This window comes from Notothenia rossii (genome assembly GCF_949606895.1).
Source record: "Notothenia rossii genome assembly, chromosome: 1".
NCBI lineage: Eukaryota > Metazoa > Chordata > Actinopteri > Perciformes > Nototheniidae > Notothenia > Notothenia rossii.
In genome coordinates this window covers 68,914,846-68,931,418 of record NC_136912.1, presented here as the reverse complement: position 1 = coordinate 68,931,418, position 16,573 = coordinate 68,914,846, and the positions used below count along the sequence as shown (strand labels likewise).

Genomic DNA, 16,573 nt, shown 5'->3' with positions numbered 1-16,573 from the left:
TAATGTTCTGGGGGTTTGAAATTGTTCAGATTGTGGCATGCTAATAATGGTTGAAAACATACTTTAAATGTTGGTATGTATTCAAGACAACTTAAAACGTTTGTCTTGTCAAGCTAAATATCTGTTCCAAAACTCAAGCATTTGCCTTATTTGAAGATGAACTAATAAAGAATTGGTTAGCTGCCCGGCTCTGTTTTGATTTGTCAACCGCTTAGAGATGTCCCGACCCTTAGCATATCTCGTACATTGTCATGGAGCGCTATCAAATAGAAGAGCAAGTGTTACATAGTAATGTCATTAAATAAGGAGTCCAATGGATGCGTTTTTAGGCAGGGGGGGGAGTGTGTGGAAGATACATTTAGGATTTGACATGCACAATAACCTATAACACTCTACAGGAAAGGAAAACCCCTAAAAAAAGCATAATAGGGCTTCGTTAAAATACGATTCTCGACATTATGATGAGTAAGCATATTTGAAGCGTATTTGAAGTACGTAGTGTGCCTAATTCATCGGTTTGTTTTAATTATAAATCCCTACAAATATGTTATATTGTAGAAGTAAAATCACATTGTAGCCATTGGATCTAGAAATGTCCAACCCTACTAACAACATAGAAAACAAGGTTTTGCTTCTGAGATTCCATTTAGAATGGCAGAAGGAAAGGTGTTGTACTCTTGTTAATCAACCAGTAACCAGCACAAACGATATCTTGCCACCAAAAAATAAAGGAGGCTATGAAATCCCAGGAAAACGATTCATTTCAATTAAGAACTTTTAGGTTAGCTGATGTTGATAACCTTCTCATTATAAGCCCCTGCCATCAATCACATTGGCACCTCTGGGATGTACTTGAGTGCAGCTTCACCAGAAAGGAGAACAATGATTGGCAGACGCACAAAGAACTAATATTTGCACGTTCAGCTAAAAGTTCCTTCTTTAGTCACTGTTATAATGCTTTCAAAAATTGTCTTCCTCAGTACTGACCAGGAATTCATTGTATTTCCTGGTTACTGAGAATATTCATAATAATATCTCCATCCATCTCTTTCCTCCCTATTTTCCACTTCCTCCCTCATCCATCTCTCACACATTCTCCCCTCTTCACTCAATCTTATCTCATTCTGCAAATCCCCTCTCCACCATCTCTGCCCTCCCTCTACCAGACTGAATGGATCTGTCCCAGTGATGGTGCCTGAGGGTGCACTAACTTTGTCCTTGCACTTCTGCTCCAGCCCTTCCTGTGGAGCTGCAGAGGGAATCACTGAAGGAAGTCTTCATCTCAGAGGACAGCCCACTTCCTCCTGAGAAAGCCGAATGGAGTTGAGGGTTGTGAGTGAGGGAATTACAGAACAACAAACCTGTTGTTTGCAACAAAGTGTACGGAAAACCCCTCTGCTTAAGGGCTTTAAAGTCTTTGTGGGTTGTAAGCAAGTGGTTCTACTTCATTTTGAAGCAACGCTGAAATTGAACATTTAGCTTTGATAAACTAGTTTCAATTGTCTTTATTGACATTAGCGACCATTTTATTTGTAGTCGTCTATGTTATAGAAGTGTCTTGGAAGCCTAAATAAGCCTAAAATAGCTCTAACCATTGTGACAATACATTCGTTTTTTTCCAAAGACTTAATATTTGATATGGTTATATTTAAGTTGAATTAGTCTAAAATCTATTTTTAGATCGAATCAATCATCACGCTTTCAGCAACAAAACAAGAAGATAAATCCTAACAGTGTTTATTAAAGGTCTTCCAAATAATTTATTTGACTGCATATGTGTGCATATTAACTAATAATTGAACAATTATAAATAATTAATTTTAATAAGTTAGAAAATAATTTGCAAACCTATTGACTGACATATTGTTGTTATTAAAATATAAAACCACGGATTACTTTTCATTTGTGGCCTTGCAATTTGAGAACCTTACAATATTATTTTGTATTTGTGCACTATCAGTGCATGGCAACTGGGTGAATGTCAAAGTATGGTTAAGGTCAAATGCATCGGAAATGATCGTCGTAGAACTTCCCAAAAAATACATCATAATAATTGATTTGTAGAATATGAATGCTCTACACACCATCCATTACTGCACCTTCCACACCCTTTCTTTGCTTCCACAGTATTTCCTGTGTTGGCATTGAACATCTTTACCAGGATGTGTCAACATGACCGTCACTCAGAGAGATGCCGCGTTGATGTTTTAAATGAATAACAATAGTTGTGTAACAAGAATAAATCAGCTGGTAATCTCAGCTCTAGAACTCCAGCTGATTTAAAATGCTCAATTAAATTAACTGAAGCGTACCAAGGAGAAAGGTGAGCAGCTGGACATTTAACAGGTGGGTGGTCATATGTTCAGTGCATGTTTGTATACGAGCTAACTTTATCCTGGAACCTCATTGTTTCTTCATCACGGTCAAGCAAAACCTCCGTCAAACTCTCAGAAATGCTGCATAAATCAGTGGAACCACTTAATATTTCATCTGCTGCCGCTGGCCAGAGGTCTTGGCAACTACAGGCTTACATGTCCAGCGTTTCAGCTGTATGAGCATGCATAAACATTGCGCGCACACACACACACACACACACACACACACACACACACACACACACACACACACACACACACACACACACACACACACACACACACACACACACACACACACACACACACACACACACACACACACACACACACACACACACACACACACACACACACACACACACACACCAAAGAACAAAGTCGATTCAGCAATGTAGTAAGACAGGGTTAAACAATTCATCCCCACAACCAGCCTCCGAACAATAGAGCCACTGTGATCCGAGGTATGAAAAAAAAATCTGTCATTCTCATTCACTTTCCCTATCCCAAACATAAAACACACACTCTTTCTGTCTCCACTTCACCAAGCGTTATTGCACAAAAACCACAGAAACTACAACCGCTTGCAAACTGGATGACTCCTAGCGATGGGTGCATAACAAAAAAAAACAAGAGCACTTTTTGTCCGCAAGCGACATTTAGCAGGCAACACTGCACAGAACAAACAACATGAGTGTTTTGTATTTCCCCCCAGGCACACTCGCTGAGAGTTAGTTGGAAATATTTTCCTTCCTATCAAACACAATTGCCTGAGGGTGTTTCCCTGCATCTAAATATTCAAAGAATCCTTTGTTTTGATAAGATACCAGTTAAGATTCAAAGGGACGCAGCAGCTTGAATGAGGCGCTCATGCGACAACAATTCCTCTTTTTGTATCAGTAAACTGTGATAAAAGGATCTTTCATCAGCCGCATGTGCCCTACTGGGTTTATGATGTACAAAGGAAAGCAAAACTAAAAGTTGATGCTTCACTGTAAATCACATTAGACTATGACCTCTCCATTACTGGTACATGAAGCCCCTGGTGCCTTTGCAATCAGGATTATGTTGCTTAATTATGAAGCAAATCAAAGCTGATGGCACTATTCTACATTAAAAACAGTCTTATTAAGGGATGTTGATGATATTATTTTCAAATTCACTTCAATCTATCTTTCAAAGACAAATGGGTGCCTGCCATAATGATAACTGAAATCAAAACAGCATTTATTTTGCAAATCTTTTCATAAAATAAAGGAATTTTCATAAAAAACTGGATCTCTGAAGAGAACGAGACACATTCAAACTGTGGGTACCTCAGAAAGATGATCAGTTTTTATTTGCTCGTTGTGTCTGCGCGCAATAAGTGGTGATATGTGGTGGTTAGAATACATATATATTCACAAGAGAGAGGGGACATACGAAAATGTACATACATATAATTTTATCAGGAACCATAATAATTATAAATAATGTAATTTAAAATATGTACCGTAATGTATTTTTAATTGGTTCTATTTGATCAATCTTTATAAATATAAAAACTTTGCCTGCGTTGGGTAAAAAAAAAACTCCCAATGAAGAATGATTATTTTGTAGGATGGTGTTGTATTTTGAATAAGTATAAATGCGATATAATTAATTACTGCATTAATAATGTGGATTACTTTTGTTGCACTTACATGTAGACTACAACAATTAGATGTGGTTACCAGTAAGGGTGGATCCATTGATGACAATATCGTTTTTTAAAGTAGGTCAACATGTCATCATAATTAAAAGGATGATCATACGTTTGGTATGTAAAATATTTTACAGTAAGTAAGACTTACCTTTATCTGAGTATAAGGTAGAATGTATTGACCAAATACTGACATATTTTTGAAAGTTAGAGAGAGAGAGGGAGGGGGTTGGAGAGAGAACAGGGGAGTAAAGAGGCAGATCTGGATGGAGTTAACCTTGAGTGGACCTTGTGGGTGGGTGGTAGAAAACCAGACAGGCTTCTTTATATACTCAAGTTAAAACCTCGTTAAAAGCCAATTAGGCAAAATAATAATCCACGCTAAATTAAACAGAATCTTACAATCTGCAGCTCTACCTTCTCCCAAAATAAAAAGAGATCATTTTGAACAAAGGAAATGTGATCTCAAGTATTTTTTTCCCCTCAGTCTCTCTGTGTGTGTGTGTGTGTGTGTGTGTGTGTGTGTGTGTGTGTGTGTGTGTGTGTGTGTGTGTGTGTGTGTGTGTGTGTGTGTGTGTGTGTGTGTGTGTGTGTGTGTGTGTGTGTGTGTGTGTGTGTGTGTGTGTGTGTGTGTGTGTGGGTGTGTGCGCAGGGGGGCTGGTTCCCAGGCTCGTGGACCTCCGGATTGAGCAGGTCGAGCTTCCAGGCGGTAAAAGCCCCAGGCGGTGTAAAGGACAAGATGACAGTCCAAAACAGGACTGATTCTTCTTTCAACAGGACACTTTAGGTGACGAACAGGCTGTGTAAAATTTCAAGGAGGCTAATTGCTGGGATTCCAATGGCCTCACCGAATACATCAAGTGGCCATAAAAGCACATGGTAGTGATTAGGTCACACCGATAAGCATCTACAGTATGTTCCTCTGCCTTTCTTTCTCTCAAGTCCACACCCACAGAGCTATTTTAAAAAAGTGATACAAAACAGGCATTCCCTGATAAGCATCTGACACACACACACACACACACACACACACACACACACACACACACACACACACACACACACACACACACACACACACACACACACACACACACACACACACACACACACACACACACACACACACACACACACACACACACACACACACACACACACACACACACACACACACACACACACACACACACACACACACACACACACACACACACACACACACACACAGTGATGACATCATACAGGTGTGGCGACAGCAACAGCTCAATGCATGGTTGTCTCGGTGCCAAAAGGATCAGATGAATCATTCTCCGTGCCCAATCAGCGCTGGAGTTGCGTGAAGAATGCACAACCACCCAAAAAACCCTACGGCTGAAACAATTATCCGCCATGATTGACAATGTTAGCAACAAATTGTTGAATTATGTCTCTCTTGTTGACTCAACAGTTGATTTGGGTGTCTGCACTTAGGAGAGGAGCATTCCCACCTCATGTAAAGGTGTAGCTTTAAGACTAACATTTGGAAACGCATACAAATGCAATATCTCCAATTTTAGTATATAAATATAACGATTCTTTAAATACAGAAACACAATTAATGACCTATTCCTTCCTCCTTATCTTCACAAAGTGGGATTGTATATTTCTTACACTACATTACATTTAATTCAGCTGACACTTATCTAAAGCAACTTCCAATAAGTGCAATCAACAATGAAGAGAACTACTCATAACAAATACTAAGACTCCTACAATATCATTAGCTTTCAAAAAGCCAAACCAATGTCAGTGCTACTGCATTGGCCTCAAAAAAGCCAAACCTCGCTATGTGCTGTAGTGAGTAGTGATACTTTATTCTTCTTGTAAGCGTAGGATTTAAACTGATGACACAAAACCGCTTAATTACATCATAGCTGAGTAATTAAGGAAAGCAAAAGGTTGATTGCCACTAGGTATTGCATTTCGGTCAATTTGTAGTTCTAAACCAGAACAAGACAAACAAGTTCACTGCTATTGTTCAAACATGGCTCACTACAGTACAAGGAGACGTATTCACTTACAAAAATAGATTCCAAATACCGAATCAGAAATAGATGATCATGATGAACGCCTCTGTGCAGTCTCAAAGCAAATGCGCATCAATCTTGTTGTAACCTAATTTTATCCTAATTCTAATACGGAATCCACTACTTTTGCTATCCAATTAAAAATATTGGAGTCCCATTTTGGACTGTAACCCTCCCAAGGTTTTCTTTATGATTTACTACCATCAATCTTTTCAAAATTGAAGTCCAAACAATCTAAGAGACGTACAGTATGTGTGCTGTATAATATGGTCAGATAGGATATATAATTATAATTTACAAATTACAAAAAAGTTACAACACAGTTTCACCACATATCAGTTGTGCGAATTTGACTGCTGGACTGGGTTTGCAAGCTGCGTTCACCAAGGATAGCTAGGTGTTTTTTGTTAACAGATGCACCTGATGATACTCCATTTATTTTCATTGTTGGCATGCAGTCTTTCTTATTTTTCCTGTGCGATCTGTATGTTTATGAGACAAATAAGAAAATGCACGTGACAAGCGCAATTTTTGGAGCTATTTAGTATTTACATTTTTGTGCCAGGTAAATTCACGTCTAATATTGGGCCTGAATTGAAAGAAAAGGTAACATTTTTAAAAGGGGCTAATTACTGTACTGCTGCTGCACAGAAGACTGTCTCATTCTAAAGTATAGGATTGAAATATATGTCACGTTAACACTGGCTTACAAGTCTGCAGTACAACTCAAGTCCCTACAATCTACAATGCTCTGCTGCTGCTGTATTTGAAGTGTAAAAACACACATTCCTGCCCACAATTACTGTCCTCGCATCCAGATGTAGAACCTAAAAAAACCTCAAGCTACATAACCTCGCCCCTGTGACACAAAAAGGTAAAACAACCTGCTCGTTCATTAGAAGAAGCGCTCGGCACTAACAGGCTAAATCAGAACCATGTGGCTCTCAGGGAGCCTCCCTGCCTTCTGCCTTTCAATATAGTGGGATGAACATCAGAAAGGATGGGCTGACGAGATACATATGTCTAACACTACATTACTACATGTGGGTGTACAGCGGCAATCTCTTTAGGTCAAGGGTTTCACATTTCTTTGCTCCAAATTATGTCTAAATAGTGATACCCTGGGAGAAAGATTTAAAAATAATTCATAGGATTGTTGGGGTTCTAGGAAGTTGGGAAATGCTGCAGTACATTACTTGAAATAAAAAATGTTTTGGTTAAGAAATCAGGGGTATACTTTTTGAAACCCAGTGAGATCCACAGGTAGAGTCTACGTGGCTAGAAACTTAAGCAGACGGTACTGCTGTGTAGGCACTACAGCTATTCCTCCTTGGAATGTCTTTGTCTGTTTTCCAGAGGGAAACCGTATCCCCGGTATTCCTGCCTCCACTAGGCCATCGGGGAATGCCAGAGAGCAAAAGAACCAGCCCGCCCAGTGCATACCTCCGGCCTCCGTCTTATTGGAAAACTGGGATAGCGCACGGAGGAAATGCCTGGCATATTCCCAGAACAAAAGGAGCAAAGTAGACATCGAGGGCAAAGAGGAAAATATATTAAGTTAAAATTAAAGACATTTTTGTCATATTCAATACGCAAAGTCAAAAATCAGAATCAGATGAGGTTAACCAGGCGGCAGAAACGAGAGGAGCTGGGTGATACTTTCAGCCTGGTTTGGATACAGCTCTAAGCAGTCCAGACACATATGTGTGTGCGTGTGTGTGTAAGTCTGAAGTGTGTTGTGACTTGTGAGTGGTGTAGACATTAAGTGGCTGACATTAGATCTAGTCTTTGCGGGCTGGTGCACTCGCGTGCCTCCTGATGTGTGTGTGTGTGTGTGTGTGTGTGTGTGTGTGTGTGTGTGTGTGTGTGTGTGTGTGTGTGTGTGTGTGTGTGTGTGTGTGTGTGTGTGTGTGTGTGTGTGTGTGTGTGTGTGTGTGTGTGTGTTTTTTCCTAGATCGTACACCTGTGTCATATAAATCCGCCATGATCTTGCTCCCGTAGCAGCGCTACATTTCCAATAACAGTCACAGAGAGGGCTGGAGGCGAGGGGCGGAGAGATGGCTACTGTACATTGCTGTAATAGAGCACAGCTGTGTATCCCTGAGTGTGTTGTATGCACATGTGTTAATACAGTCAGAGGGGTTTCACAGACGAGTGTGTTTCAGAGGGAGGGAGCTGGTTTGCTAGCTTCTTGTATATTTAAAAAATTGGCTTTTTATTGCAATTGGCAGCAGCTGAAATAAAGCAAATCGCTTTATGACATTTCAAAAAAACAAAAAGACACATTTTCTGTCTTAGGTGTGACTTGATTGTTGACATAAAATACATTATCGGTAGATATTAATGTTAAAAATACATATATTGCAGGAATTACTTTTTTAGCCGTACAAAACATGTACAGAGGTGTTCTTTTGAAATATGGCTTTTTTCTATGTGTTATAGCTTTATTTCTCCAGACAAAAACGGTATTTTAGTTTTTTAGAAAGTTTCAGGTTTTTAGTGTTGAAAAGTTTGTGGTGTTGGCTGAAAAAATACTGAAAACGTCATTGCAACACGTCAAGTCAACATGGAGTTTCTCAATATTTAACCAAGGTCATAATCGTTTAATACATCTGATCAAATGCACTAAGCTGCCTTTAAATAACCAGAAAAACAAGGGCTGCATATAACTCCAACAAATGTTTTTATCTCGTACCAATTTACTGCCGAAGTATTTAAATTGTTACCAATTGTTTTATAACTACATTAAAGAATATCCAAATTTGTTTTTAGTTTTAACAAAAGAAGCCAGAGTTATCAAGTATCAAATGTTGTCATATGTTTATAATAAATAAGTCTTAAATAAGGTTGTCACATTTTTAAGTTAATTCAAAAAACTTTGAGTAATGGACATGTTTAGTACCAAACAGATTTTTACCAAGCCTTTAAATTTGGATTTTGTTTAAAAAATAACTGAAAATGTTGAGAGTGAATGCTTGTGTTCATTCTGTAATGATAATTACAGAATGAACACATACATCTCATCGGTATGATCAATATAAACTTTTTTGTATATTGTAGAAAACAAATACTCTAGCTGGCATTGCGTTTCGGACAAGACATGTCTGTTAAAGTAACGGTTTAATCCTGGTAGTCTGTTGGCTTATGAAAATTGGGAAAGTAGAAAAGTGGATATACAAAGAAAGAAAAATCTGTCAAGTAGAATTGCAAAGTGAGAGTGAAAGCACAGAGAAAGTCCTCGCCATCACAGCCTAGCAGCAGGCAGTGTGAGGGCCCAGGATGCCTCTCTGTGTTTTAACTCTGTGGTTTCACTCCGGAGTTCTTCTCCCCTGGGAAATAAAAACATTCTTGTTTTCCCTCCAAATGAGCTTTCTGGGGGCAGCCAGATGTGCAGTAGGGGAGGAGGAGGAGACTCATCTCAGACATACTGAGGGGCTGGGCGGGGAGACCTCCAGCACCAGCTCCTCTCCTCCTGGAGAGGCAGCCCACAACCTCACCTCTCACCTCTGACTCCTTACCCCGACCTGAGCGATGTGGAAGGGAGGGGGGGGGACTGTGAAGAGCTTGGAGAATGTAAACAGCCAATCACCATGTACAGAGTGACTTCCCCGAGTACTTTTTTGTCCTTACTGGAACAAAGCCCAACAGATAGTTTTTTCTCTTTGTTGGTTTGCACGTATGAATACATATATGTGTGCATGTGGGGGTGGCTTTTGGCCTTCGTCCCTCCCTGAGGTAATTTAGAGAATTGCGTCAGCCATCTATTCTGGCCTGGTGGACGATCAGGAAGAGAATACCATCAATCCTTCGGGGACCTTGCGAGAGACCACCGGCTAACAGGGAGGAGAAGTCGCGGAGGGGGAGGAGGAGGACAAGGGTTCGAGCCCTGAACCATGGGAGGAGAGACTGAGAGATGGAGGGAGGGAAAGATGTACGCAGATAAGAAGGTGAGCGAGAGTGGGATAGAGGGGAGAGAGAGGGAGGGCATGAGGTGTTGAGAAATAGAAGATGAAACAAGTGAGAGGGAGTTGAGAGAGGAGTATGAGGTAAAGAGAGCAGGGAGGGGGGGTCGGAAGAAAGGAAGGATGGAGGAGGTATCAAGGGAACGGACTTAGTACAGGACGCCCTAATGCTACTTCACTTCATCCTTCCCTCTGTATATCTAAATAACAAATTAGGTGGCTTTCTGGAGAAGTTTGTTCTTTATGCATCCAATGTTTTGAATAACAGCCTTATATAATGACAGCCTATATATTACTGTTAATATAATCGCAAGTCTTTATCAATATACAGTATTTAAACATATTGGGATAAGTTGCAAACTTAAAGTCTCCTCGGAGGAAGTTATGGCAGTACATACAAAACTTTCCAAAAAAGACTATGGGATAAACTTTGTGTTGGAACTATGGATTGCAAAGACTGAGATATAAAGCTTCAAATGGCATTTTAGCCATTTTATCACAGCCAAGCTTCCCTGCAGACTTGAGAAACATTTCAAAATGGTGTGACTTAAAGGTGAACTATCATGCAAAATGCACTTTTGTACGTCTTATATACATGAATATGTGTCCCCGGTGTTCCAGGGAATTCACCAAGTGTCAGAAAACACAACCCTCTCTATTTTCCTCCATACCCAAATCTCTTAAAAAGGGGCTGCAACTGATCTGATACAGACTGATCCAGATTTGAACATTTCTGTGAAGTCACAGAAGTGGCGCTACGGCTATTGGGCCAACTCCACCAATCAGGAGGAGACAGCCACGGACATTGCCGTTTGAAAGCGCTGGAGACGCTGTAGTACATAGATACTGTAGATGGTGCTGTTCTCACAGAATCAGCCCATGCAAAGACAGTGTTAAATTGAGCGAAATGAGGAATGGCTAAAATGCATGATCTGTTTGGTATTTTGAAAAATAAAAAGTATAAATATGCCTTATATATGTATGGTCCTACACTATATTTTTCAAATATAACATGATAGGTCCACTTTAAGAAAAAGACTGCAAGGTCAGGCGACGTCATTTTCTGACTGGAGGTTCAGAAACAGCAATTTTAGATAGGTAACTTCTCCAGCGGAGAGAAAAACCTACAAAACTACTTTGTTGTGTGTTTTATTTTGAAATGTGTATCATTCTTCATAGAGCTAATATTATAGAGCAGACTCTCTTAGCAACTCTATAAAGCACCCTGAGGAAGACACTGTGCTGTGTTTGGTGAAATAATCTGCAGTAAGTTATTTTTCCCATTTGAATTTCTTCTTGAGCAACTACTATGCAGTGATTCACTTTCTTCTACTCTTAACTCGTAACATGCCCTCTCTTTTCTACCTCAGGGTGCAGGTTGATGAGAAAGCAGCGCACAGGGCAACCGTCCAAGGTTACTTTCACAACCTCTCCCAATAACAGTTGTGAGATTGTTGCAAGTCAGATAGCTGGCATGGCATTCTTCTCGACAGGAAGCGGCTCTTTTTTTCTCCTTACTCCCAGACCTGGCATGCTAGGAAATCAATGCACTGCCCTCATAAAAGCCCTCACTTCCTGTCTATACAGGAAACAGTCAGTTGCTCGCTTGCTCCTGATATCCTGCAGGTCTCGGTCTGTCTGTGAGATTGTTCTGCCAATCAAAACATGTTTATCAAAGAAAACAAGCGCAAGAATGTGACCTTATCAGCGCGTCATTTGTTGTCTGAAGGCGAGAGTTTGGCTTGATTTATGTTCTGTGATGAAGGTAGTGTAAAGCAATGAAAGCAAATGACACAAACTATCCAATCACAAGACTGTTGCAAAATGAAGCCGTATCAAATGTAGACAAAGTTCAATTCAGACGTCTTTTTCTCCCACACACACAAAGTTTCAATGTCTTTACAGCTAGCCTTCCTTCCTTTTTTTCCTGCAGCCTTTTCCACACAGCAGAGCTTATGTTTCTTTCTTTTTTTTTTTATCCCATTTGTACGTTTTCCCAGCAAGGCTGAGTCTCATGTTACTGGTTGCAAAAAACATATTAGGCGTCATAAAATGAAATGGAGCGCTATCAATAAACTCTACTCCTGCCTTCTGCAAACAATCAGCACCTGGTATTGCAGTTTCTGTTTCTATGGGAAAGCGATAAATGACATGTTTAAGACAGAAAGACAGAATCCCCAGTAGCGTCTCTTGTGGGGATAATTGTATCCCTGCTAAAATCACTGATTTCCCCATATTACCGTGTCTCCCACACCAGAGGTGCTAATCCAACAATGGTTATAAAACCTTGTCAACTCTGCTTCCTCTTCAGGTGAAATATGCCCCATCCCTTCAAATCAATTACCCCCTCCTCCCTCCCAGCTGCCCAGCTCTTATTTATGGGCTGAACCTGGAGCCTGGGATTATGGCAACATTTGACCTACCACCTCCGACCCTCCAAGACGACCCTGTGCAACATTAAACTGCCTCACTCCCGCTATTACCCAATCTGATGAGTCACTTAAGGGGGATCCCAGGTAACATGAGAACAAAATGGCCGATCTACCTGCTATAATGGCCTTGGAGGAAAATGGCTGTCAATTAATGGAGAGCGGGGCTTCGGCGAGCTAGAACTACTGAGATCACCAACAGCTCTTGGATGAAAACAGATATATCAATTTACATCTCTGTGGTTTGCCACCCAGCGGCCCCTCAGGCAACATCTGCTTCATGGAAAAGATCAGTTAACAGCCTGAAGGAGCGATACTGTTAAGCTTTTCTTTCCAGTTTCTTTATTGTACACTGGAAAATAAAATGTGGCAATGCTCATTTGCATTTTATTGTATTCTTGCAGCAGCATGTGCAAAGTTAAGACGCCATATTGTGCTTTTTGGGAATTCATAGATTTTTGTGCATGTAAATGGTCTGCAAAGGCTAAAATCCATAGGTTTACGTCTTTTTTACGAGTTTATCTCCAACATACTCCCCCCCCAAGCCTAATATGGATTCATTGTAGTCCTTTGTTTAAATCTGTAAAATGGTGACATCACTACATAACAATCGTGTTTCTATAGCTAGCGCTCCAACACATTGTACATGATGGGCTAAGGGGCGGGGCATCTCTAAGCGGTTGACCACTCACAACAGAGCCGGAAAGCTAATCAATCAGAGCAGACTGGGCTCTGGTTTCAGACAGAGGGTGAAAAGAGGTGCTGCAGCACTGGCAGCATTGAAAAGGTCCCCTATTATACTGTTTTTATCAATATATTATAGGTCTCAGATATATACAAAACATATCTCCGAAGTGTTTGGCTGGAAATACCAAACAGATCATCGCAGCATCCCATAATCCCCTCTGTTTCAGCCCTGTTTCAAAAGTGCTGATTCTGGGTCTGTTACTTTAGAGGAAAATAAGGAGCCCCTCCCCACGCCCCTCTGAGAGATATTCGGTTAAAAAACACACAATGGTGCTCTAGTAGGAGATTCAGGTGATAAGGTGGGGGGGTTATCTTGGTTGGTGATTGGCTAATGGTTACACAAGCCAAAACATCGTTATGACATCATAAAGTGGCCAAAATCTGATCAGCTCATTTTCAGACAGGTTTTTATAGAAATGGATCACAAAAAGTGAGAAAATCTTTTTTCCTGAAACTTTCAGAATCTCTTTACACAGAGGGGACACATGTTTATTTATAACAGACAGGAAAAAGTGAATTTTGCATGATAGATGACCTTTAAGCATGCACACATGTCACAGTACAGGCACAAAATACAAATACGAAACCTAAAAATTAGCATTATATGTCCTCTTTATGGAAATAAAATACTGTTTCTTACATATCTTGAAGGTATTTGTCTTCTATGGGCTCCTTTTAATTTTCAAGTGAATGTGGGATAACAGTTTGTTTCTCAGTTTACGGCATGTTACACGGAAAGTATTTAAAAAATAAGAATTCATTAACTAGGATCCTTAGGATTTGACAATAAGTAAGTTAGGACAAAGAGCAGCAATGGATGAATTGAGCTGAAAAAGAAGGAACCAGCTGAATCTGAGAGCCACAGCCAGAACTCCACCTGGCCTCGCAATGTTTATTATTACCATTATCCAGTGGTAATGGAAAGTTGAAAAAAACACTGGTGCACCTGTTAATTTCACCCCCAGGGAAACGGGCCCACAAACTCTCCAGCTATTTCCTGTGGCCTTGGGGAGGGCGCGGGATGGGCAAGCAGAACCAGATGATGGGGTGTTCGGAGGTGGTGGAGGTTACAGCTTAGAAGTGTGGTGGCCATCAGGGAGGTAGAGTCAAGGGGGTAAAGGCCAGGGTGGAGTGGGTTGGGGGAGCAGGGCTACAACCAGTAGGAAAAGAGGAGGCCATGAGAGAAGAAGAAGACCCGAGCCCTTTATGTGAATCTGTTCCAGACCCACAGCTAAATGACAGTATATTGGATCCAGACATGAGCAGTGTGTGTGTGTATGTGTGTGTGTGTGTGTGTGTGTGTGTGTGTGTGTGTGTGTGTGTGTGTGTGTGTGTGTGTGTGTGTGTGTGTGTGTGTGTGTGTGTGTGTGTGTGTGTGTGTGTCTGTGTGTGTGTCAATATATTATATCAAGAGACACACATGACGATTGATTATATCAAAGTAAAAGTGATGTGGGTGTCACAACTTTCTCCTGTAGTCCTTGGAGATAACAACTAAAATGTCAAATGCTAAAACTATGTTTTATATTAACAAAAAAATGATTTTAAAACTATCCAAACAGCACAAACAAAAATAATGTGAGCCATGAGTGAGGGTATTATTTTAGTATCCAATTGATCAGGATTCGAAGCAGATCCAGCTGAATTCATTTTTCTCTTTTAGGAAGTTTAATCACTTCCAGCTCTGTCTGTAGGGTTCCCCAAAGTCCCTCCATTCACTATCCAATTGAAAAAGCCAATTCTCGCAGTTTATTTGTCTTTTCTTCATGAATTACAGCATACTTTTACAAGGCAAACTGTTTTTCATGGATGGATGTGTGTGTGTCCCATAGCAGAAAGAAGTTTCTGATCGGCAGGATCTCTGATTATGGTCTCCTTTGTTTACTTATTGGTTTGACGAGTGATTATTGGTGTTAATACTAAACACGCTTATCAAATGGAAGATATGTTGTCCTAGAAGAAGTAGAAGTAGAGGTTTACAATGCAAAGTTTAGGTTCTAAATTTAAAATGTGTCGTTTTTTTCTCTTTCAAGTAAGTTTGGGTAACCTGGCGGCTTTATTCTAATTTCAACTAACTAAAGCTGGGTAAAATTGTTTTACTTCAGTATAAAAGGCCATGGTTTAAAAATACTCAATTTAAAGTAAAATTCCTAAATAAGAAATAGTACTTGAGTAGAAGTACAGAAGTGTTACGATCAAAAAGTGCTAAACGTATCAAATTAATCAGTATGCAGAAGGGATCTTTATATTTATATAGGATATGATATTATTAAGTTTTTATCACCTGTTGTAGATTCTCAATATTTTCAATGCTTTTTTTTTTGTTACTTTCTGATTCACTGAATAGATTAGTAGTATAGTACTACATTATTTTATACAAGCATATTATGTGTTACTTACTTTATGTAAAAAGTCACTAGTTAGTTTGGGTAATAAATGAATCGAGTAAAAAATAAAATATTTTTCTTCTAAAATGTAGGGAGTAGAAGTATAAAGTAGTAGTACTGAAGGCTCCCACAGGATTGTAGTTGACATCTTCGTAGATTCATCTTCTTATTACAGACACACGCATTTCCTAACATTTGGTCTACCTACGCTGTAAAATGTATTATCTCTTCGATTTACACACGGCATCTTTTGCATGTCTGTCCATCCTGGGAGAGGGATCCCTCCTCTGTTGCTCTCCCTGAGGTTTCTCCCATTTTCCCTTTAAACTGTGGGTTTTCTCCAGATATTTTTCCTTGTACGATTTGAGGGTCTAAGGACAGAGGGTGTCGTTTTTCTCATACTGATATTCTGAACAATCTGTGCTGTTGTATTAGCTGTAAAGTGTCTCTACTGTAGGGTATTTTTATTATATGTAAAGCACTTGGCTCGACCAAAAATCGTTTATCAATGTGCTATATAAATAAAACTTGATTTGATAAAATATAAATACTAGTAAACTGCAAGTATGGGTTAATAATACTTAAGTAGAGTGCTTGAGTAAATGTAGTCTTAGTTTTAATCCACCAATAAGACCCATGTTGTAATAAACTTCCTTTAGCGCTTCAGATTTGTTCACTGCATTATTCTTTGTCCTCCTTCGATTTCGACATCATTACCTCTGGGCCTTTAGACTTAAAACCATTGACGTACAAAGATATACGGGATGACGCTCCCCGAGCCCCCCCGCCTGCCTCCCTCTGGTGTGAAAACATGATTCCTTCACCCTGATCATCCTCCGCCCCCTTATGCTCCTTCTCTCCTCTGTTCCCCCCTGCTGTTCTGCGCTGAGGGGAATTAGAAAGCAAAACAGCCGAGAGGTCCA

General features: G+C 40.0%; 1 protein-coding gene across 2 annotated transcripts in view; it reads right to left on the bottom strand.

The window, feature by feature from the left end:
- gmds (GDP-mannose 4,6-dehydratase) overlaps window positions 1-16,573 on the bottom strand; it is a 204,337-nt gene that overhangs the window by 53,935 nt on the left and 133,829 nt on the right. Inside the window, exon 8 of one of the 2 annotated variants that reach the window (XM_079680043.1) lies at window positions 13,719-14,413. The exons of the other annotated variant lie outside the window; for it this stretch is intronic. Coding sequence (XP_079536169.1) covers window positions 14,219-14,413 — 195 coding nt within the window. The 3' untranslated portion in view covers window positions 13,719-14,218. Of the gene's footprint in view, window positions 1-13,718; window positions 14,414-16,573 lie in introns of those variants that run through there. 2 annotated transcript variants of the gene reach the window in all.